Source organism: Lepeophtheirus salmonis, chromosome 10 (assembly GCF_016086655.4).
Source record: "Lepeophtheirus salmonis chromosome 10, UVic_Lsal_1.4, whole genome shotgun sequence".
NCBI classification, from domain to species: domain Eukaryota; kingdom Metazoa; phylum Arthropoda; class Copepoda; order Siphonostomatoida; family Caligidae; genus Lepeophtheirus; species Lepeophtheirus salmonis.
Genome location: NC_052140.2, coordinates 16,051,144 through 16,076,691, shown reverse-complemented (window position 1 = coordinate 16,076,691; position 25,548 = coordinate 16,051,144). Strand labels below are relative to the sequence as shown.

The following is a 25,548-nucleotide window of genomic DNA, read 5'->3' as shown; positions in this document are numbered from 1 at the left end:
AATTTGTTGAAGTTTAAAATGTAAAATGTTCAAATTTGAATGCATCACTTGGTATATGTAGGGTTGTGTTGGTCCTTATTTAGGACTGAAGACTAGAGTCCTGTATATCAGTCCTAAAACTTAAAAAGTTCGGTCTTTGATGACGTCACTCAACTTTATTTCTTCTTTTTTCATCAGTTGTAGTACTGATTGTCCGAAGGACCAATGATTGTAATGACCAGTTTCAAGGACTAATTGGTTCGTCTGTATCGAATAAATATGGACCGACACAAAAGTACCCTATAGGGTTTCTACCCTAAAGGGAAAGAGCAGTGATTACAAAAAAAATGATAACAGCTTAGAAAATAGATAAACACGGTTCAGCTTGCCAACAACAAAAGTCGCACGCTAAAAAGCTTAGGATTTATAGCCCTAGTTATAGGGTTAACAATAGTTTTCTACCTATCATTATAGTTTAATTCATTTCAAGTAAATTATCTCTTTCCTAGATGATAATTAGTTAATGAATGATTCGATAGTTATGTTTTAAATTAAGAAAGTAAAATAAGATAGACATTGAATCACAATTAATTTGTTTTTCTCCAAATCGCCTTGTATTGAAGTTACTCACGACAAATTTCCTGGAGGTGAATATAACATGGATCTTCGTGAACTTTCCTCAGAGTGAATGAACTACGGCGAACATTCCGCACACGAAAAGAGCTCGATGAACATTTCTGTAATATAAATTATATACCTTTTCAGCCAAATCCGCCCATTTTTCCCTATTACTCATGCAGCCATCTAGCAATGGTTTGATCCAAGGAAAGGACTCTGAGAGAGAGGAATAGAGAGGCATACAAACGCTGTCAATGAATTCAACCTGCATTTGAGGCAACTCATCCTTTCTTTCCCGATCCATCATTCCCATGGGTTGTACATTGAGTCGAAGTTTTTCCATGTCACCCTGATCAAAAAACTCATCCGCCACTAATTTTGCAATACGATGCTGTTGTTCCCATGGCTTTGCAATGGCACTTAGATCACATGCCGTCATTAACATACCACATAGTACTACACATATAAAATATTATGGTTATCGATCAATAAATCAGTTACCCAGGTGCAGATAATTATTTTTACACTTACTAAAATTATGAACTTGGCACAAAATTTATGAGAAAATAACAAAATTCATTTTTTTAGTTCCATAAACTAAATATAGCCAAAGTTAAAAAAAAAAATTTCATTCTTAAAAGGAGAAAATAGATTTCGAACTTGATACACAAATTCAAATCCGCACGCTTATAGAGATAGACTAGAGACCAACAGAGATGCCTAGGCAATTGAGTGTCTTCCTATCTACTTTTTTTACACTTTCAGAAAGAATTTCAGCATAAAAAGAAACGCCAAAAGTTGTGGAAAGCCTCCTGATCTGATTGATCTGGAACCCAACTGATTATTATCAATTTAAACATGTCAACATGTTACTCAAGCAGGATGGTATATTCACATATCTAGCAAGGCCCAATCTGTAAGATAAACATTGCCCTATGGGAGAAGGAAATGTAGCCACCATACAGCCTGATGATAACCTTTGAAATAGGAATTATGCCACATACAGCTTAGTCTGATTTCAAGCGGGAAAGCTAGTAAAAGCATTGCAAAATCAAATAAAACTAACAATAAGAGTCTACTTTTCCCTCTTATTTTAGTCCCTAATACTAGTTAGTAGTTCAAAGTTTAAGTCATTTATAAAAATCGTTCTGATATACATTTTCCTTTTATTAAATACATTATGAACAACCTAAGAGCTCAAAAAGTATTTATAATTCTAACTACACTTTTACTCAGCTAAACATTTAATTAAATGCGCTATGCATGACACAATGTTAGTAACGATGTTTGAAAAACATCTGATCGAAGCTTTTTAGAACTTTAAAACACTGTTTTTTAACATCTGGAATGCACTTTGAACAAATGAATCACTTCCACAGCAATTTGCTTTTTAGTTTTTCCTACAAGCTCTAATATTTTTAAGGTGAGTTTCATAATGGTGCGGAGTAATGTATTCTTTAAACACCGCAGCTGACATATCCAACACACGGGTTTTCCATTTACCTCTGTGAACACGTAAAAACATGTGCATTTTTCTTGAAAAATTCTACACTCTCTGTCTACTTATTTCCTTTTTAAAAAAGTCATTAAGCTCATGTGAGTGCAAGGCTAAGGGATTTTTTTAAATGTAATTACCGCCAGCAGATGTCAAATGGACACAAATTCTACCAACTACTGGTGTTAGTTAAGCCTCAGTGCTGTTTTTATGTTGTCTAGCGGGCAATATAGAAATAACGGATTTTAAAGAAAATTAAATTGAATTAATTCATTTATTTCAATAAAGCAATCTATTTCCTGGGCCGTACCAAACGTACAGCTGGACCGGATCCAGCCATCGGACAGTATGCTTGACACCCCTGGTCTAAATAATTAAGACGTTTTCTCCATTTAGAAAGCAATTGTCATTATTAGTGCTGTGTCAGTCCTTAAATAGGACTGAAAACTCCAGTCCCGTCCAGTCTCGATCCGGTCCAGTTCAGTCCTAGAACTTATAAAGTTCTGTCCTTGAGGAAGTCAATGAACTTTTTTTAAAATCAGTTCTTGTAATGACAGACCAAAGGACCGGCCCTAAGAATGGACCTTGTTGCTTTTAAAGGGGGGAGGGTTTTCATAACAATTAAAATATTCAAATGTAACTTTTTTTTTGTATAAGTGTGATAGCCGAAATATATGTTCTTGAAGTTTCATGTGTCAAGTGTAAAATGTATTGTCTGCACCTGGTACATTAAATATCTGAATTAGATGGTAGTGAGTTACATACACTCCTTTTTATCCTCTTCTTTCCACTCAAATTCACCCTTGTCGGCTGTATCTAAGAATAAGTCCTTTTTCCTAAAATATAATGCCATATCCGTGGACAATATGGCTCTTTCCACAACCTTCATGACCTGTTTATAATTCTCTGTATTGAGGCCCTTTAAAAAAAACAAAAAAAAACAATGGTGGTTATAAAAAAACGACGTCAGAAATTAACAGACAGTGACACCAAACTGAAGGAAATGTACCAATTTTCACATATGCTTCCCATATAGATGGTTTTAGCATCATTTTCAGTTAGTGCCAACCTTCATAAGACAGCCGTCAACATTTCATGAGAATCTGTTGGTTAGTTTGTGAGTAATTGTTCTAAGTGTGACGCAACTTTTGTTATTTCCAAAACATTGGATGAAAAACAATTTTGATTTATAAATTTTTAAACTTTTTCTTGATTGAAAAAAATACTATTCAAGACTTGAAAAGTGTTATGGGGACATTGCTACCCGTAGCGAATTATATATATATATATATTTGGGGGAGGGGCCTTGGTTTTTGGAATATTTTTGAAAAAAAATGCCAAAATTAATTTTTTTGGAATTAAAAAAAAAAAAATCCACAGCTATTCTCAAAAAAATATACTTTTTGGAAGAAATTTCAAAAAATTCACACCTGTTCACAAAAAATAAAATTTTTGGAAAAAAATTTGATAAAATTATATTTCAATTATTTCATTTTTTTTTGAGAAAAAAAAAAAAAAAAAAATATTAGCTGTTCAGATAAATTTTTTTTTGAAAGAAATACTGAAAAATTTAATCTAATTACAAATATTAAATTTACTAGTAAAACGCAAAAATTCCTCAATTGGGGGAGGGCTAAATCCTCTACAGGTCACACCTCGTGGATACTCCTGGTTACATAATACAAATAAATATGTACATTTAGTACATATTCTCCAGTTTACAGGCGCTGTCTGTTTAATTGCGACGTTAATGAAAACACTATAGAATATTGGTGATGATGAATCCTTACCTGGAAAATATTATTCCCTTCAGAACTCAAAATCATGATGCATTGATCAAAATGGTGGTGTTCCATTGTGGAAGTGGAATATAAATTGGCTAATGGAGAGTCTACTTTGGATTGGAAAGCATTGTTTGTTCCACGATGATCCAAGTCATGGCACAAGCATGCAACTAGAAGGCCCAAAGACTAATTAAATTGAGTAGAAAAAGGTTAAATGAGCAAAATATATATATATAGGGCTGCGACTTTTGTAGAGAAAAAGTTATGTTTAAGGAAAAAAAGAAAAATAATAGCTTATTATTTATTGTCAATAACAAGAAGGTCATCCCGGCGTTACCTCAACAACAACAAAGTTTAAATTGTATTTTCTTCTTAGCTCACGATATTTCTGTCCCTCTCCCCCCATAAGTGTTCTGAACATTGATTGGTTGAATTGGAATGAGCTCTTTTTAAGCAACTATGAAGAATTCCCGAGTATTATTAAGTAAAAATAAATCTATAGTTGGGTATAATTGTCTTGTTAACTAATTTTCGGCCTTTTTCTGATTCTTTTCGGAAAAAAGGTTGCACGATCCAATAAAGTTAAAGACGTGTCATATAATGAAACAGAGGAGCCAGATAGCTGAAAAACCTAGAAAAAAAGTTGCAGCCCTAGATATAAATTAAATCCCTACTTCTAAGTCATCCATGAATCGATCCATTTTACCAGTTTTAAGAACTGTGAACATGGTTTGACACACGTTGAGAGCATGTCTCCAATTGTGATATTTGACAGGTCTATAATTTTTTTTAACACTTAAAATCCATCGGCACAAAACCTTATATGGAATATGAAACTGTTGAATAAATCCAAATTCCATGAACATTCGAATGGGAATTTTAAGGGTTTCATCTTCAGAGAGGAGAGCATCGTTAAACTTGTAGCTGAAAAGAAGGAGAATTTAATGGATTTAGATATTAATGTGCAATTCACAAATAAAGGGGATACTAATCAGAATTGTATAACATATGACTTGTTTGTAAAAATAAACGGGTGCGAATAATGACAAGGTAACGCTGACAATTTGAAGAAGATTTTGAAGGAGAACAGCTTCGCTGTGATGACGTTATATTAGATTAGCCAGGGCGTTGGCAGAGGGTTAAAAGAAAATTAATTTAGATTTTATTTCCAAAAAAATTAATTTTCAGTAACTACAGAGTGTTAAATTTTTGAAGAAAAATTTAAAGTTTGAAATGTGATTTTTTCAAAAAATTTAATATTTGAATTTTTTTCTCCAAAAAATTTATATTTGAGATTTTTTTAAAAAGCTGCGAATTTTTTCATTTTTCTTTAAACTTATTTTTTTGAGAATAGCTATGGATTTTTGAATTTTTAATACAAAAAAATTAATTTTTCAAAAAAAATCAAAAAACCAAGCCCTTCCCTAAATATAATCCTGATGACGCCCCTTATAAATCAGGTGAATGAGGAACGAAATAAACAAAACAATACCACTCCGTATCTAGCAAGGACACTTGCAGGAATGACTCCGATGCCGATCCTCAATTCTACTTAGTGGACTTACACTTATTACTAGTAATGTAAATTTTGTGTATTGTTGAGCAAGTCAGCTTACCTGTCTGGAATTGGTACTATATAGAATGATTTTTTCCCCTTAGCAATTATTTCATTCCTGAGTAGTGACTATATTTTCCTAAATAGATTCAATTAATTCAAAACCTGTTTGAAAGTTCGTGTGTGCTCATAAAAGACGGAGGGGTAACCCTGAGGATTTGTTGGGGAGACATAATTGCAAGTCTTCCTTGGACTCAGAGTAGAATTGGGGATGCACATCGGAATGTCCTTGTTTATATCCTTTTCTCTTTCCTGCCTGGTGACGGCTGATTTTAGCTGATCTAATGAAACGTCATAACATGTAAACTGTTCTCCACCAAAACAATCTTCGAGTTGTCAGGGTTACCATGTTGATTTTCGGTTTCTTTTTTTAACATGACCAAAGTAGACAGAATTTTCATCACTACTTATAACTCCTCAGTGTTACTCTCTGTCATTCATGATCACATGCACTAGAGATAACTTTATACATAGACATTCTCTCTTTAAGAACTAAAGAATAAGGATAACAGCTTTCGAAATAAATATATAACCCAACTAGGAAAAATCTCTCACATGCTATGTTCATAGTTAATAGAACTCTAATAATAATTGATTGTCTCACCTATAGATTACAAAGTCCTTAGAAGAGGGTATACAAGTCTTGTACAGAGACTCTGTGTCACCATCACTAGCTGAAGCGTGGTAACTAAGGCAATCTAAAGCCACAGTTTGTTTCGCCATTAATTTGCAAGCACTCTCATACATTTTTGTATTGTGTATACCTATACCACAGAATATAGCAAATGCTTCGAAGAGATTCACTTCTGATTCCTCAAACTTGTTCCCCTTTTGTTTATTGATGAGTTGAGCCACTCCAATGACTTCCCCTTGTCCATTGAAAATAGGAACGCAGAGCATGTTTTTGGGAATAAAACCGTCCACTTCACAAGACTCATCTCCTAACCAAGTTTGTAAGCTACCCAGATTAAGGGCTTCTCGGCTTGAAGCAACATATTTGGCTATTCGAGCTCGCCGTGAATTTACAAGTTCATTATCGTTTTGGTGATACTCAACAAGGGATTTATTTTGTATCTCCCATGCATATTGAAAGGCTATTTCTTCGACATGAAGACCTTTCATTAAATCAGGTATTGGTGCTTTATTGCTTCCTGCACAAAGTAACGGAGCATACTCATTCTAAATTAGGTAAATACATGAATTATTAGAATTAGAGTATCAAATAGTTTCATCATTCAAATCTGCCCTGTTTAGGCACAACACACAAATTTCCATTTTCATAAAGGATGAGAAAGTCGATTTCGGGTTTTATCTTCTACCCTGTTTAAAGAAATTATCATAAAACAATAAAAATATGTCTTCCTTTACATTACCAGATGCCATGTCAAGTAAATAATGTTGGGTATCACATTTACCATGCATATATATACAAGCAATTTATTTTATAGAATTATGCATACTATAATCTTCAAACCTAAACAATACTCCCTTTTAAAATAAAGAGCTCTAAAAGGTTTCATTCTCGGAGGAAAGAAAATCCCACTTTTGAAATTTTAGTGCATCTAATATTTAATTTATAATGGCATTTTCACACCCCCAAACAAGACAGATTTTAAGTGACAAAACCTCTTTATTTGAAAAGGAAGAATTGTTGAGGTTTAGGAATTATAGTATACACAGTTCATAGAAATAAATTATTATACACGTATATAAATAGTGGGGACCACACGCATGCTCTAGTATTTAATTACAATTTTATCACCGTTATTTGTAACTACGAACTTTCGTTACGCAACCAAACGACAGCTAAAAGATAAATAAAGTAGTTTTGTTTTTATTTCAATTTTCTACGTGTAAAAATGGCGGAGGAAGAACAAAACCGTGCCGGTATCAATGCTGAGAAGGCTGTAGAGACGGTTGGCATCTCTAGCTAGTCTTGACCTCAACCCCCTCGACTTAACAGTTTGGGACGTCTGAGAGAAGAATGTCTGCTGCATCTCTCATCTAAATTTGAATTCGCTCTGAGCTGCCATCATGAACAGTTTTGTACGCCATGGAGACACCATTCATCGTCAAGAGCTGCCAATCTGTTCGATGGCGTGTCGATCGCTTGTGAGGGAGGACATATTGACCTTCAAAATATAGCTAAATATGTTATTTTTTCAATATCACAAATTGGTTTTGAGTTGTCTTTCATTGATTCAGTAAAAAGAATGTTTTTTCATAATTTAGTCATGCTATTGCAAGTTTTGGATCCCCATTTTGTATGTGTACGTACACACATAAAAGATGTGAACGCCCACCTTAATACAGACACAATAATCTAATTATAACTATATTTAGTTTGTTTTGAATGGATAGTCAATGCAGGAGAGTGAGTTAGTGTACATTGTTTGCCTCCAAAATATAGTCTCTTGAAAATAAGATTTTATTGAAAATTTACAAAAGACATTTTGAATATGAGTGTGTCTCATTCACATAAAAAAGTGACTTTTCAAGAATTTGTCAGTTAGTGTGTTTAACCTGAACAGGGCAGAGTTCATAGTTACTTCATGTGGAGTAAAGGAAAATTCTGATCCCCCAACTCCAGAATTGGATGAGGCAGATGGACTCTTCAGATTTGGTTGATACATCCCTCCAACAGCTTCCGTCTGAAAATAAAAGTACAAATCAAGTCAGAATCTTTTTTAGTGGGTATACAACAAGAGTGACTGAGGCCTTTAACTTTTTTTCCTTTTTTGAGAGACCCTATTTTTTTTTAAGAAGAGAAATAAATGTTTTGGAGGGGTATTTTTTTTTAGAAAAAAGTTCTAATATTTATCTAATTTTCGGAAAATAATAATTATTTTCATTTTTAGAAGGGGTGTTAATCTATGAAAATGAGCAAATTTATTTTTAGCACAACTTTTCTACTGAGCACATAGCTTGGTAGTATTTTGGTGGAAAAAAACCAAAACAAACTACCACTTTTAAGGTAAAAAATCAACTTCTTCCAAATTTTTATGTAGTGTGTTGGCTGGATATTCATTTTTTTTTCAGAGTGCTTAAAATATGCTCATGCATCTGAAAATTGAGGCATAAATTGAATTTGATTTTAATACAACTGTTTTAATAGATGGTGTTTATGATTCATTTTTCAAATATATAATATTAGGTTAATAAACCATCAATATTTTAATGGAAAATTTCAACATGTGGTATAAGGAACAGTTTTATAAATGGATTGCACCAAATAAATATGAATCAATAAGGAATTCCCTGTCAAATGTGCTATAAATTTGTCACTCATGTCTTAGGATTTTATCATTTTTAAGGTGTGTCTTAAGTTTACTTTGAAAATACCAAAGTAAAATTTTCCGATATTTAACCACATTTTGAAGAATATTTGCTTGTTCCCATTTCTGAAATTTAATAATTTGAATTTTTTTTAAACAATTTAATTTTTAAAATTTTTCTCCAAAAAAATAAATTTTCTGTGAATAAATATGTATTTTTGAATTTTTTTTTACATTTTATATTAGAAATTTAATTTTTGAAATGTTTTGATAACAGGTGAGAATTTAAAAAAATATATATCAAATTGTTATTTCAGAAATATTTTTTCAAAAGTGTTATTTTTGGATTTTTTTTTAAATTCCAAAAACCAAGCTCCCCCCACCTAAAAAAAAAGAATATATATATATAACCATGTGGACGTCCTTGATAGCAAAGTTGTATTTTTAACTATTATTTAAAATATTAAAAAATTAGAATCAGCATTGGAATTGGATTGGGAATTTTGACTATAATAGCATCAGAATCGGCATTGGGATTATTTTGCGGAATCGTTCCACCTTTAAAGCGCATGATAGTTCAACTTGAACATTTTTTCATCTTTAAACCTTATGATCTCCATTAAAAAAACTGTGTAAAGAAACAAACAAACATACAGCGAGAAGTATTCTTGGAATTTTATTGTGTTTTATATCAAACAGAAGAGTTCAGAATTCATTTTAGTTTCTTAATGTCCCGGGCAATGTCGTGCTAACGTACTCTAGTCATTATGAAATAGAAATAAACCTTTTCTGATTCATAAAAGTTATTTAATTCCCGCACCCTGTGTCAGACTTAAAACTTTACTATTTTGATTTTCAAAGTAAACGATAAACGCAAATAATTATCAAATTCTAAGACATTAGGAGCAGATCTATAGCCCAATTGAAAATAATGGAAATTCCCTTTTATATTTTAATATATACATTAACGTATTACCGGGTGGTTCATTGAAATCTGAACACTTACAAATTCAATAATTAATTAAGATTGAAACATTGAAATTAATTCATATTTCGATACCTTAAAGCATAAACAATTAGCTGCGAAACAAAACAAACTTGAGCTCTCTAGCCTAACTACAAGTCGAGAAAATGACACTTGAACGAGATCATCAAATTTCCATTCGTGCACTCCAAGCGGTTGGGCGTCTCCAAGACAACCGTTTACAACGTCAGCAAGTCTGAAACGTTGTAAGGGGAAGAAAGGCTTTCTCAAAAGGCCAAACTGGATCCGGAGGAGTTAAAGTAAACAGTCCCTATAGCCATGAGGGCCCCTGCAAGAGATCTTGAGGTGTCACATTAGACTATCCAGAGAGCTATCAAAAAAGTGAGTGAAAAGAGCCTGATGAGGCCACTTTTTACAACGGCAATGAAAGAAATCCATTTCCTTCATTCCAAGACTCTTTTGAGTTCATTTAAACTCTTTTTGACACTTTTGGAACCCTCTACAGCCCAGATGCGAACCCCTGGACTACACATATTGGATGCGTGTTGTGGAGAAGGCCTGCAGTGGCCGTCATCCAAACACCGAGGCCCTAAAAGCCACTGACAGCCAGCAATGTGACAACATGACAGAGGAATACATCTGCATTGGGTGCCAGGCCTTCCGCCGCCAACTGCAAGACATTATTGCCGCTAAGGGAGGCTGCATTAATTATAAAGAGAGCTCAGACACACATCTATTTATAGTATTAATTTTGTTGGAATTCTATTGTTAATTAATAAATTATATCTTGTTGAAGTTTAAAATTCAAAGTGTTCAGATTTTATTGGACCACTCGGCATTATACTTAGTACAAATAAACATTACCACGTCGTAGGATTTTAGATCCAATAGATAAATGGTACTCCTTTCACAATTCAACATTTCCTTAGCCTCTGTTATTATTGTGGTGACCAGATTTTCCATACTCATCTGTTGTTGGAAAAGACTTTTAGCCAATGAAAGAAGTAACTATAAAAACAAAAAAAAATCCCATTACGATGATGATATCCGTGGAAAAAAAAAGAAAGAAAAGGACTTACCCTATTTTTTTTATATTCAAGAATCGAGACTTCAAAAAGCTGAGCGTTTTGAATCCCTATTCCACAAAAGGTTAAATACCTTTCAAAGATTTTAAGGTCTTCTTTATCAAATTGCAAATCCAGGTTTTCTCTTTTATTGATGATTTGTGCAACTCCAACAACCTCCCCCTCATAATTACAGATTGGCATACAGACAAGGCTTTTAGTCCTATAGCCTGTCTGATAATCTATATCTCTGTTAAAGCTGGGATCCTGCAAAGAATCAATCTCTTACCTCTTAGAATAAAATACGAGTAAAGTTGTCAATTTATTGTGTGTGTGTGTGCAAAATTGAGCACCAAACGCATAAAAAAACAGAAAATAGCTTAGTTGAGCATACCATGTTCTAGTGCTTAAAAAAAGTCTGATTTTGTTGGATAGGGTAATCTTTTAAAGATGAAGAAAATTGCAGTTTAAGTAGAAAAAGTCAAATTAGAGTAATGTTGTTAGAATATTGTTGAAAGATATACTTCTAATCTACAATACTTAATTCCATAAAAATCCAGTATCTAGATTCAAATCCATAATTTAAAAGGAACAACGTGAATTAATGTTTTTTTTTTTTCAATATTTTACATATTTTCAAATCAAAACGCGTCCATGGAGGACATTTATTTGAACAATTGTTGGTTATAGATGAATAAAATACAAAATTAAAAATATCCTCCAATACTAAATTCCATACTTTTGTCATTTGATTATAGACTAAGGTATTTTTATCTAGAAAGGAGAAATGGGACATTTCTTCTTTCCATGATTTTTGTTTAAGATTTTTTTGTGTATGGGGACATTCAAGCCATGTAGGGGGAGAGGAATAAGTCCTAAAACCACATCAATATTTGTTGGGGAGGGGGTCAACCTACAATCTCATGGACTTGAATAATTGCCAAGGTGGCAATTTCGACATTCATAGGGAACAAGAGACAAAAATTATTTGCAGTAATATAAAATATGAAGAATAAAACATACTAATGTAAATTTTAAAAAAATCAATTTTTCCAGGTACGGGTTTTACAAGAAAAACACGTAGTTCTAAGGCAGGGGTGTCCGCAGGGTGCGAGTGGAAGGGGTCGTAGCCCACCCCCCCATAGTAAAGATTCTTTGGACTTTTGATTTTTTTTCCAAGAAATTTAATATTTTGAAATTAATTTTTATTCCAAAAATTGAATTTTCTATTAATAACTATTGTTTTTGGAAATTTTTCTACTAAATTTTAATATTTGAAATTTTTTTCCCAAAAGTTTAATTTCTGAAATTTAATTTTTCTATTTTTTCCGAAAAATCGAATTTTTTCGGAATAGCTATTGATTTTTGATATTTTTAGAGAAATTTAATTTTTCAATTTTTTTCCGAAAAATTGAATTTTCTTTGAATTGCTATTGATTTTTGAAATTTTTACAGAAATTTAATATTTGAATTTTTTTTCCAAAAGTTTAATATTTGAAATTTAATTTTTCTATTTTTTTCCGAAAAATTGAATTTTCTCTGAATAGCTATTGATTTTTGAAATTTTTACAGAAATTTAATATTTGAAATTTTTACAGAAATTTAATATTTGAAATTTTTACAGAAATTTAATATTTGAAATTTTTTTTTCAAAATTTAATATTTGAATTTTTTTAATTTTTTCAAAGCTATTGATTTTTGATTTTTGAAATTTAATTTTTCGATTTTTTTCCAAAAAATCGAATTTTCTCGGAATAGCTATTGATTTTTGAAATTTTTACAGAAATTTAATATTTGAATTTTTTTTTTCTAAAAATGTAGTCATATAATTTTTTATAGATATTTTTTAAAATAATATTTGAAAAAATTGAATATTATAAATTTTTTTTCAAAAATTTTTATTTTTTATAATTTTTTTCCATCAACTTTTAATTCTTGGATATTTTTCCAGAAAAAAAAATCAAAAACTAAGCTCCCCCAAAGAAAAGAATAGAAGATATTTATTTATAATCCTGTGGACGCCCCTGTAAGAGGTTGTAAAAGAAAATAACCAATAAATTAAGGAGCGGTGTAGGAAAATAATGTTGTGGTTTTTGAATGACCCCTAACTCAAATGTACGTATACTTACATCATAAGCGTCTCTTAAATGGATAGTTTGCTTTGTTTTAGCCACTTTACCACAGATTCCGACTCCAAAAGGCACGCATATATCTTCTTTATGAGCATGGTTCATTGCCTCTTCCAAGGCTGAAATAATAAATAAACTCAGAAATGATTATTGATTTATGTAAATGCAATATGCTTCCAATTACTTGTATCAGTTCTGACATCGAATAACTTTGCTTCTAAATATCTCTTCTCTCTTGGTCCTCGAGCTAAAAACAAGGAGCACCTATCCGCATTGGTTAGCTTCCCAACGTTGACCAGGATCTTATGACAAAGGGTATTGATATCAAGCTCATTGGATATATCTAAAATTAAATCCATAAGTGAATCGTTTTGATCCAGTAGCTTGTATCTTGAGGCTTGTTTTTTAAAGGCAACGGCGGAGCCCCCTCCACGATTATTTTGTTCTTCAAATGGAGAACTGTTCTCCTCATCGATATCATCTTCATCTTTGTCAGAGTCGTCATCACTTCTCTTCTCGTCGGTAAGTGTTGATGGAAGAAGTAACAGAATGACTCTTGGGTCGGGCTATTCCAGAAGGAGGAGAGGTTAACCATTGTTGAAACAAATCACTAGTAATGGATTTCCGTGCTGTACGAAGAAGAACTGGATCTGGAGGAGGAGGAGGAGTTAAGGTGTCGGTCGAGGAGTACCGTCGGATATTTCCTACATTTTGAACCTACAAAATATACGTTTTTTTATATTTATTCACAGTAAAATTCAAAAAATAGTATATAGTAAGGTAGAAGACGTATATATTCGTCAAAAATTTAATTGATGAATTTATTTGAATGAAAAAAATATTTATTAGTGTTTGGTTTTGGTATGGAAATCCTAGACCGTTCTGAGACCGTTATTATTTTTTTTTGTTGGACTGAATTAATTAGGTCCATTTAAAAAAATGGTCCAAACTGTTCTCATAAAAAAAATTCACTCTAAATCGATCCAAAGATTAAATTCAGTCTAGACAGGTTAAAAAAAATCGTTCCAAAGGAACAAATTAGTTTTGTTTGGTCTAAAAACCGAACGGTGTTTATTTCATTCGGTCTACACTGATTTTTCAAATGTATAAATGTATTATGATGATCAAGTTTTAAGAGGTCTAATGTTTAGTAGGTTCTAGCTCTTGGAGAAAACGGAAATCTGCTTATTCTGTTCTTAAGAAATTAAGAATCATCATAGGTAAGAGCAATAGTGAAATTAAAAGCATTTGTAAATTTGTTATTTATTTTAGTTTTGATGGTTATAATTTCATATTGTTATACAAATGGATTTATTCTGAATGATATACAATTTATTCTGTCAAAAAGTACAGAGACTTGTCAATTTAAATTGCCCTCACTGAAGGGATTAAAATAATAATAATAATAATTCTAGGTCGGTAACATTATGATGCCAAGTTTGAGATGATTTGTGGATAAATTAGCTTGCAACAGCTGGATAAGTCAATCTATCTTACAAGTGCTTCATGATTTTTACAATGAACGAAATTATAGAACAAAGAGATTCCCTTAAACTATATGTTGTGAACGAAATTTCATGTGTTGAATGGTTGAAAATGTTAGAAAAAGTTTTTGGTGAGTCAGTTTGATCAAAAACCCGTGCATTTGAGTGGTACAAAGCGTTCAAGGAGGGCCGTGAGATCGTCGAAGACATACCATTGTTTTCTTTGATATCCGCATTCTGGGAATCCGGAATTCATTTCAAAAAGGGTCAAACAGTCAATAAGGAGAACTATTTGGGTGTTCTAAGACGTTTGCATAAGAAACTCCGTCACTAACAGAAGAATTATGGAAGAATAACTCGTGGATTTTACAGACCGATAACGCACAATCGCACAAAGCCCCGATTTTGAGCGAATTCAAAGCCAAACACGCAATCAATACCATCGATCATCGATTTTTAATAAGTACATGTATGGGATCAAACCATTTTTTTGTGGGGGGGGGAGCTTTGTTTTTTAAAAAATACAGTTATTTACTAAAAAAAGAATTCAAATTTTTCAGAAAAATATTTCAAAAATATGTTTACAAAAAATTAATTTAAAAAATTCATAGCTATTCAGAGATAATTAATTTTTTGTTGTAGAAAAAAAATTTTTGAAAAAAATTTGTGAAAAATTCAGAGTTATTCACAAAAAAATAAAGTTTTTGCAAAAAATTTCTAATACAAATTTAAAATATTACATTTTTTGGAATCCAATTTCAAAAATCCATAGCTATTCACAAAAAATGTAACTTTTTTGAAAAAAAAAATTATAATTATACTAACATCAAATGCATACCTTCAATTAAATAAGGTATATTTTTTCCATTGTTTTTATTTTTTTTTAAATTATACTATTGTTAGAAAATAATTTTTTGCAGGTTTGTCTGTTGAAAATCCCTGGCGTATAGGATATACTGAAGACTGAATTTATGAGCATTTTAGCTTTAAAAATATTTATGTTTAAAAAAAACCAAACTATTATCCGCTTATAACTAAAGCTTTTACCCAATTTTAATAATAATTTACCACAAAAACGAATTTATAAAAAAGTCCCGTCCAATTGTAAATATTAGGACTGGTACGGTACAAGGTTGTAGTGTGGTTCGTTTTGGTACTTTTTTACCTTCGGTGCCGAACGAAAGTACATATATATATTTGAAATATTTTGTTAATTCTTTTTAATAAATAGATTTAGATAGAGAGTTAAGATTTTATATAAGAAATAATTTATGGATTTGTTCATACAATAAAAGAGATAATGACTTACATAATGATAAAATACATAAAAATTTAAATAGAGATAAAAAAATATATTTCCCAATGTTTTTAAGTTCACTTTTAATACTAAAAGTTCGTTAAAAATAATTTATATTTCATAGAAGTTTTTATCCAAAAATGAAATTTTAATCTTTCAACTATAAGAATCACAAATTACTAACACAAACATGCTAGCTTAAAGATAGCCAATTAAATAGATTTTTTTATATTTAGCTTGTTTATGTTAAAATTCTGAACTTAAACGATCTACTATAAATACGTTATATGTAAATTTCTATTCTAAAACCTCCTTGTATACAAAATTTCATGTTGTTTTCTGTCAATTTGATGTAAATATAATCAAACCTGCACCCCCTTTTGACATTTTTGAAAAAGCAACATGACCTTGTGAAAATACTGATTTTGGTAAGTATAAAGCGTTTTTTCCAATGTTTGACGTGATTTATTTATTTTCATTACCATGTTCCTTCTTCTACCATAATGAAGATTGAAGATACATAGAAATATTAACTCGCTAATCATCTTCCTAATTTCCTTTTTTAATTCGTATTTAATACAAGTTTTCCTTTTTCCGTTAGTACAATAACTTGTTTGGGATTTTGGATTTTTTTTGGTGCATTTTCGAATCATCATCCCATACTTTAAAAAAAAACTTTGAGACACGGGAAATCGATCTTTTTTTATGAAAAAAATCAACTTATTACGGAAAAATCAAACTTCCCTTCCAGAGCCCAAGAATCTGGTCTGATCAGAATTAAACATAGCCTTATCTATGTAACTTAAAATTCTAAACAACTTTTATTATATGTTTAAAGTCTGTATCTGTTTCCGTTTTTGAAATAAATTCGTTTTTATCATTGTTTTTCTAATTAAGACGTACAGCACACACACAGACATAAATTATTTTAATACTATGTCGGTTATCTTGTTGATGCTCAAATCTGATGTTGTAATGATTAATTTGTGTAATTTTGAGTCTATATCATCTGTGTATCAAGAAATACTATTTGCTTAATATTTGGATTTAACGTCTAACGCAAGTTAATTAACTACTCCGGAAAAAAGATATTCACAAGCAGAGGGGGTTAAGTAGTTATTATTATTTTTTTATTATTGAGGAGAAAACGTTTAAGTGTTGAATTAGTAGCCACAGTGACAAGAAAAAGTTTGGGAAAAAATTGAATTTGACTTATTTTTCTAAATACCAATCATCAGACTTCATCATCAAGTAACACAGTAATTAGGCTATTAAGAAGAAGAAAAATTAAGGTTCAATATGGGTATAAGCATTTATCTGTAAAAAAAATCAAAGTATTTTTGTTTAAATCTTTAGCTTCATCAAAAAATCCTCCTTTGCCGCTATAGCTGTTTTAAAGACTTTAGGCCTTCTTGCTGTTAGTTTTTCAAGATAGGTAGGAGTGATATCATTCTATGCATTCTTCAAAATGCTCCACTTACTTGTGGGACACTTTTCCCAAACTTTACTGTTTAGATGCTCCCACAATAGCTCTTGTTATGTATTTCATATTTCCTTTCATGTTCTTATCTTCTTGTATATTCGTTTATGTATTATAAGTACTGTGTTTTACGTATTATAAATAGTCGTGTATTTTGTAAATAAATTAGAGTATGGTTTTGTATAATAAATAATACAGATGTTCCTGTAAAAAGTGTTTTACTCCTCCACGCATTTCTTCATCTCATTTCTCTTGGTCGTCCTGGATTCATTCATTGGTTTAAACAATAGGAACCTCGTCACTTTCGTCCAGACGCAACATTGGCGACGAGGATGTGATCAGGATCACGTGATTTCTTCTCCTCGTGTCTCTCGGTCATCCTGGATCTCTCCTACTATAAATAAGTTTGTGTCTCTCCCTCGTCAAGACGCAATAGCTCTATTGGGTTCAAATCATGAGATTGAGCTGGCCATTGCATAATAGATAAGATGTGAGTGGTTTCTTCCTTTTCCAAGAAGTTTTTGCAGAGCTTGGATGTATGTTTTGGGCCGTTGTCTTGTTGAAAAACAAACTTCTTTCGAATTAATCTCTGTCCATATGGAATGGATTCTAACTGCAGGATAGAATGATAACCAATATATCATACTCGCCATAGAGAAACATTATATATGAGATGAAGCCTGGCCAAAACAGCTGGATTTTTACAGACAAATAATTCAAAAATATTTTATGAATCTATTTTTTTCATAATAATTTTCATCGAATATAAGTAAAAATATTGATAAAGTCATAAACATTCATGAAAATGACGAAAAAGTATTTTTTTTTTTCAAACTGTTTCTTGCCAGTGTACGTGTGAGTTTGCTCGCGGAAAACGGAGGCTAACACCAACGATTTTTTGGGGTGTATCTTTAATATTATTAAAGCAAAATTTGTATGTTCATCAATGTCTAATAACCCCAGTCATTGCAAGTTACTACCGCTAGTTAATATGTAGATACATTTCTTCCAACTCTTAAAGATATTCATTACACGGTTTTTTAATTCAATTCCATTTTTTATATAATTACTATTATATTAATAGGCTAATGGAAAAAATGCCCTCTAATTCAGTGGTACGAGAACAGGGGTAAATTACTCAAATGAGGTAATTTAGTAAACAGTCGGGGTAATGGGAGTGGATATAATTTCTATGCCATAAAGGAGTACTTTACCTTACTAGTAGTGAAGGACGACATTACGAAAATATTGTTTAATTTTCGATTCCGATTCTTTTTTATTATTATTTATTACTTGGGATTCTGTTTTTCTTTCTCGAGCCTAACATGTAAACTAGTGTTGGGGTTTGGTCTGGAAATCCTAGACCGGTATGAGACTGTTATATTTTTTGTTGGACTGAATTAGTTCGGTCCAACAAAAAAAGCTCTGTATGTACCGGTCTCATATAAAAATTCGGTCTAGATCGGTCCAAAGGAAAAATTTGGTCCAGTTCGGTCCCAAAAAAATCGGTCTATATTGATTTTACATATTGATTATTTATAACATGACATCACATGTTTTTTCAAGTACAATGACCTAATACGAAGTTTAAATAGCGATAGTTGGGATTAATTTGGATCCCGCTGTTATATGTCTGTAGTAGGGGTCACCGATTTGTAGTACGTGTGAGTACGAGTAAAATAAACCAATATATGTCGAATGTAATAAGTTTGATAATGTATTTATTTCTCTTCATGTTTGACTTTTATATTTAATTCTTTTATGTTTACAGTACTTTCAAATCATCCCGTCTTAATAATAAAAGGTTTAATTAATAAAGAAAAATGGAGGGAGGAAGATAATATTTGGTGATGGAGCTGGTTCCCTACATATATATCGTATTTGTTCTAGAACATATTATGTACTTTTGATATTTTCTAGAAAAAAATCAATGACAATTAATCCAGAAAAAAAAATGTTATCTCATAATAAATGAGATCAAAGAAAATCGGTCCTTAAATTGAGACCAAAAAAATAAGTCCAAGGTCTGAAAGCACGGTCTAGACCGAAAAATCGGTATAAAAAAAAAATCTCTTAAGACCGAACCGGAAAAATTCGGTGCCTGACCGAGTCAACACTAATGTAAATCTTCCAAGACTCACTTCCTTTCTCTGTGAAATTTAGAATTTACGTTTTCCCATAGGTAACATTATATAGAAATTTGTTGACTTTTGTCCCAGTGGACTACTAATTTCAGTTCGTTTGAAAAGTAATCTTTGTTTGATTTTTTTATTTTAGAATAGCAGGATTGCTTGGAATTACGCAGTTAATGAATGCCACACTCAAAAGTCCTCCTCAGACCATTGTATATACGAAAAACTTGTCTGGATTAATATAGAAAAATGATAATTGATAAATGAATATTTTTAAATGCCTGAGGAAAGGACTGCCTTTAAACATAAATTCGAATGGTAAAATTTGATTTTTAATTCACTAATTCATTTGGTAGTACCCTTGAGATTTTAAGCTTTAACATAATCTCCATTCCTCTAGTAATTGCAGCATTTCAGTAGTATTGGAGTATTATTATCTTAGTAAGTATCATAATATTTCTTTGTTTAAATAGTAGTCACAACTTGAAGTTAATTATCTGGTTAAAATTTTATTATGTATTATTATTGGATAAATATATTTTTTATAATCAATTTTCCCTCTTCAAGGATGTATATGTAAAAAATAAATATTAGCCGTCTTATTTTCATCTTATTTTCATATGCATTCATATTAATAAGGATCAGTTCCACTAAAAACATATTGATTATAAGTTATATCCAGACTATGGTAGAATATTAATAAGTATATAAACTGTTAAATTACGCTGATAACCGTGATTAAAATAAGTTCAATTATTTTTTATGTTAATTTTGGAAAATAATTTACAAAAACAATATTTAAATTACAAGTTTCAATAATTCTTTAAAAAATATGATTTTTTGTCTGACGAGTTTTTGAGCCACAAAAAGGTAATGGGTCAGTAACGAGTAATATGAGGGTATACAGTATTCAGGCGAGTAACGAGTAAAGCGCGTAATTCCTCAAATTTAGGTCGCGGGGCGTCACTTTAAATATTATTTACATTAAATAAAGGAGGGCAATTTATTTTATCAATTATAATTCTTAGAAATTTATAGCAAAATGGTATTTATCAACTATTATTTAAAATATTAAAGAATCGAAGTAGGCCTCCGGATTTTTTTGGAATCCTCCCATCACTAATTCCTAATGTTAAATGAAATAAGCAAATAAACGTCATGGCCTTAACGGGGCGTCTGCAGGGGTGGACTGGAAGGGCTGACCCCCCCCAATAAAGGAATTTTGCTGTATACTAGAAAATTGAATATTTAATTTTTTTCCCAAAAAAATTTAATATTTGAAACTTAATTTAATTTTTCATTTTTTTTGTCCAAAAAAATTAATTTTTCAAATTTTTAAATTTTATATTTGAACTTTCTTTTCAACAAATGTTCTATTTGAAATATAATTTTACTATTTTTTACCAATAAATTTTATTTCTTATGACTAGCTGTGAATTTTTGATTTTTTTCCCCTAAAAATTTAACATCTGAATTTTTTTTTACATAAAATAACCTTTTTTGGAAACAGCTTTGTATTTTTCAATTAAAATTGAATACTTGAAATTTAATTTTTGAATTTTATTCAAAAAAATTTAATTTTTTCTGAACTGCTGTGAATTTTTCAAAAAAAAAAATCCTTAATTTTTCGTAAAGTTACCACAGACCCTTTCTTTAGTTGGTAAAAATAAAGGAAGAAAAAAAAAGACGGCGCTTCCGTTGTATGGAACATTCCTTGGTATATCTAATAATCCCCAAGATCATAACTAACCTGTTTTTTCTTGATTTTTTCTTCCACAACATGAGATAACCAATTGGGATCAACATCCTCTTTAAGTAAGTACTTATACAGCCATTCTGGATGGGATTTAAGATATTCAACTAGATCCTGTCGATCTTCGTCTTCATCTTCCATATTGTAGGGTGGTTATATATGTTTTCCAGTGATAAGAGATTAAATACTAACCTTCTCCAAAATTTGTGAAACAGTACTCATCTGAAATAATAATTTAAAATAACTTTAAATATAATTTTCCAAGTAAATTGTAACTTATATATGTTTTCCGTCAAAACAAAAGTAACTTAGGCAACTTCTAGGTTTATGCTTAAAAAATACAATCAAGAGCGTCTGCAGGATTATATTTTGAAAAAAATCCAAAAATTTAACTTTTTGGAAAAATCCAGCTATGCACCAAAAATTAATTTTTTTTTTGAAAAAAATTTCAAACATTAAATTTCCTGAAAAACTTTCAAACATTAAATTTTTTCAAAAATCTACATTTATTCATTAAAATTAAATGTTTTGGATAAAAAGTTCAAAAAGTTAAATTTCAAATATTTAATTTTTTATATATAAATTTCAAAAATCAAAAGCTAACCACAAAAATTTAAATTTCTTGGCAAAAATTTTAAATATTAAATTTCTTGGCAAAAATTTTAAATATTAAATTTCTTGGCAAAAATTTTAAATATTAAATTTCTTGGCAAAAATTTTAAATAATAAATTTTTTGATCTACTGCATAATTTGACCGAATGACGAAAAAATTTCAAGTAAAAAGCAAAAATTCCTTCCTGTGCGGATCCCCTGAGAATCCATGTCCATTATTTAGAACAAAAATGTGTTTTTCCTTTTTTTTAATCAGTCAAAATCGAACACTTTTATATTTTTTGTTAGAAATTGAGATTTTTTTTATTTAAAGTAATGTTCTTATTGAGTTTTATAAACAAAAAAAATCCATCTTTGATATTAGATTTGTAATTTTTCTAAATATATGTGGTTTAGCGTTTTTTCCATACGCAGTTCGTTTACTACATTTGAAGGTACTCATAATTATGAACTTTCCATTTTTTTATTTTTAATGATCCATTGATCTATGCAACAAAATTCAGATCTTGGTTTGCCCACCGGCTAAAACCTAGATTTATTATTGTTATTTAAGGCATAAAAAACGAAAATGATAGTTAAAATCTTCAATTACAGTAGATTTGGCCATATAAATCTTTTTAAAAAAATCCTGTTTTTGCGATTACAATTTATATTCAGACCCCATTTTTCGAAATGAAAAAACTATATAAATGAAAATTAAAGGTAATCAAAATTGATAAAAACCTTGTCAGCATTCAAAAGAAAAAATATATATTAAATTACAACAAAAAAAAAATCCTCCGTCAAAAAATTTCGCTTTTGATGTTTTTTTTTTCATTTTAACTTTTAATTTTCTAATAGGATATTTAATAAATATGCAATGTTAATTTACGTGAAAAAGTTTCGAAATTATATATTATTAAATCAATTATTGAACTAAGGACAGGAAGTAATCAATATTTTAAAAACAGAAAAAGTTTAAAACTTTAATATAATCAATATATACTGATCAAATACATTGGATATGAAACATATTAAATTTTTTTCCCTGTAATCTTTCTGCCCCTAAAATATTAAAAAACTTAATAAATATTTTATCTTTCGACTGCTGGAATGTTTTTTATCAATTGATATTATCTTTAATTTTTATCTATCTATGTAGTTATGTATGTATGTAGTATGCATTTCAAAATATGGCTCTGAATCGACATTATACTCTAAAAACGTAATTTAAAAAAAAAAAAAACCGTGAAAAGAATGAGCGATTGAAAATTTTAGTTGGAGCCTGTGATTGAAGCTGGAGGTACTTGATTTGAATGATTGGTTTAACTATTGCCCCTACATGGAAGAACTAAAGATTTGTTAATTGCTGAATTAATTTTGGGAAATATATTATAATATGAAACAAGGGCTAGTAACACGACTGTTGTGGATGCAAGCCCAAAACGGATATTTTGGGTTTTTCTCAGAAAACCTTTCTAGTTGACAGAGCCTTAATTTTGATTCTGCCACATTTGTATACATATGTATTCGGACATTTGTATCCAACACATTTGTACCAAATCTCATATATCTTAGCTCAATTAGCTTCAGTTGATTATATGTATGAAAATTGTATATGAACACATTCAAAGCTTATATACTATGTAATTACAGTTGGTACGTATGATTTCACATCACATATTTATTTTTTAATTAATTTTGTGTTTTACATATAATCAGTCAAAAGTGATAGATATTCTTTTTTGTCCGTAATGTGATTGTATTTTGCACATATATTTGCCATTTTTCTTTGCTTGTCCCTTGTTCTTGCTTTTCTTGAGGATCCCTCAATTCTATCCTCATTTATTTGGACGATAAATATTTCATCCCTCCACTTTTGTCATGCCAGCCTTATGTGGGTTATTAAAAACTAATAAAAATATGCAGTTTGACAAAATATAATTAATAAAAAATGCGGATACAAATGTCTCGCTTATTTAATGTGGGTACAAATGTCGTGGATACATATGTCTGGATACAAATGTCGCAGAATCCTGAATTTTGGTTCAAAATTACTTTTGTGTTGTTGGGGTACCCCTATATTTACTGGGCGGTCAATTGAAATCTGAATAATAACTAATTCAATAATAAATTAAGGTTGAGTGATTGAAATTAATTCATATTTTGATATATTAAATCATAAACAATGAGTACCAAAACAAAACAAAAATTTGAGCTCTCTGGCTTACGTACAAGTTGAGAAAATTAAACTTGAATGCGATCTACAATTTCTATTCTCGCACTTCAAGCAGTTGGGCGTCTCCAAGGTCACCGTGAGCAAGTTCTGAAACTTTGGAGGGGAAAAAGGGATTTATCAAAAAGGCCAAACTGGATCCCACGCCAATCCTCTCAAGTGAATGAGGGCCCATGTAAGGGATATCAAGATTTCACATAAGACTGTCCATAGAGCTATAAGAAGTGGGTGAAGAGGCCACTTTTGACACCAGCAATGAAAAAAGAAAATTCTCCTCCGATACAAGACTCTTTTGAATCAGTTATGAACGAATCTTTTGTGTTGTTTAAAATTCTTTATTCTCACATTTGGCGTCCTACAGCCCTTATACCAACCCTCTCGACTACAACTTTTGGGTACTTTTTTCCCCCTTTTTTGGATAACTTTTGAGAGGAAGGCCTCCAGTTTCCGTTATCCAAACACTGAGGCCCTCAAAACCACTATCCGCCAGTACTGAGACACCTTGGCAGAGGATTACATCTGCAGTAGGTACCAGGCGTTCCACCTCCACTTGGAAGCCACCATTGCCGCTGAGGGCGGTTACATTAATGATTAAGAGAGTCCAGACACACATCTATTTATATTATTACTTTTTTTGGAATTCTATTATTAATTGATCAATTATATTTTGTTGTAGGTATATTTAGTTTAAAACTCAGAGTGTTCAGATTAAAATGTACCACTTGGTATAAATATATTACAACTGATAAAGTTTTTAATTCATTAAAAAGATCAAAAGCAAAGAAAATGTCGTCTCTAACTTTTCCCTTTAAACTTATTGCTCCCTTGATACTTACATACTACGAAATATACCTATGTATACAGCTACTTTTGCCTGTATCAACATTATGTATTTATAAGTAGGTACAATGGTAATGGTAGATATTATTTGTACAGTATAATCTATATTCTACATTAGAGTTGTCATGATACCAATATTTACTGGTGTCAGGAATAAATGCCCCTGGAATAAAAGGCAAACAAAAAGAAAAATATTACAGAATAATTCTTTTAATCTTGCGAAACTTAATAGAAAACCCTGTATTTTTATTGAAACTAAATACAAATCCTCTTAAACAACGAATATATTTCAAGATGAATATATACTAAAAGATTTATAATAAAACATTATTTGCCCTTAATTAAATAATCAATTTGCTTACCCATAATGTAATAAAATTATGCGAACAAAGCCTCTACAAGTTTACAATTAGTCTCTTTTAAAAACACAACTCAGCTACCATCAGGATCTTTCCTCCTCCACTAAATCAAATAACTTTTAAGGCTCCCAGATAAATTTATTTCATTCTTCAGACACCATGAGAGAATCTTGCTATACAACAAATTGAAAATCAATCTTTCGAAAGGTTTCATTGACTCACTAAATACTTTAATGATTTACCCCCTTAATATCAAATGGTAAAAATCCATAGCTATTGACGAAAAATTATTAATTTTTGGAATGTTTTTTTCAAATATTGACTTTTTTTTCAAAATTCTACAGTTATTTACAGAAAGTTAAATTTTTTGAAAAAAAAAAAATGAACAATCTGTAGCTGCTCACAAAAAAATGTAAGAATTATATTTTTTA

The 25,548-nt window shown here is 30.6% G+C and overlaps 1 protein-coding gene across 1 annotated transcript in view; it reads right to left on the bottom strand.

Moving 5' to 3' along the window:
- Pde6 (phosphodiesterase 6) overlaps positions 1-25,548 on the bottom strand; it is a 58,618-nt gene that overhangs the window by 10,967 nt on the left and 22,103 nt on the right. The window contains exons 2-12 of the mRNA XM_040720306.2: positions 21,088-21,312; positions 13,129-13,661; positions 12,945-13,063; positions 10,831-11,082; positions 10,616-10,759; positions 8,041-8,142; positions 6,096-6,670; positions 4,551-4,800; positions 3,883-4,062; positions 2,858-3,011; positions 737-1,053 (exon numbers count right to left, since the gene is read on the bottom strand). Coding sequence (XP_040576240.2) covers positions 737-1,053; positions 2,858-3,011; positions 3,883-4,062; positions 4,551-4,800; positions 6,096-6,670; positions 8,041-8,142; positions 10,616-10,759; positions 10,831-11,082; positions 12,945-13,063; positions 13,129-13,303 — 2,268 coding nt within the window. The 5' untranslated portion in view covers positions 13,304-13,661; positions 21,088-21,312. The remainder of the gene's footprint in view (positions 1-736; positions 1,054-2,857; positions 3,012-3,882; positions 4,063-4,550; positions 4,801-6,095; positions 6,671-8,040; positions 8,143-10,615; positions 10,760-10,830; positions 11,083-12,944; positions 13,064-13,128; positions 13,662-21,087; positions 21,313-25,548) is intronic.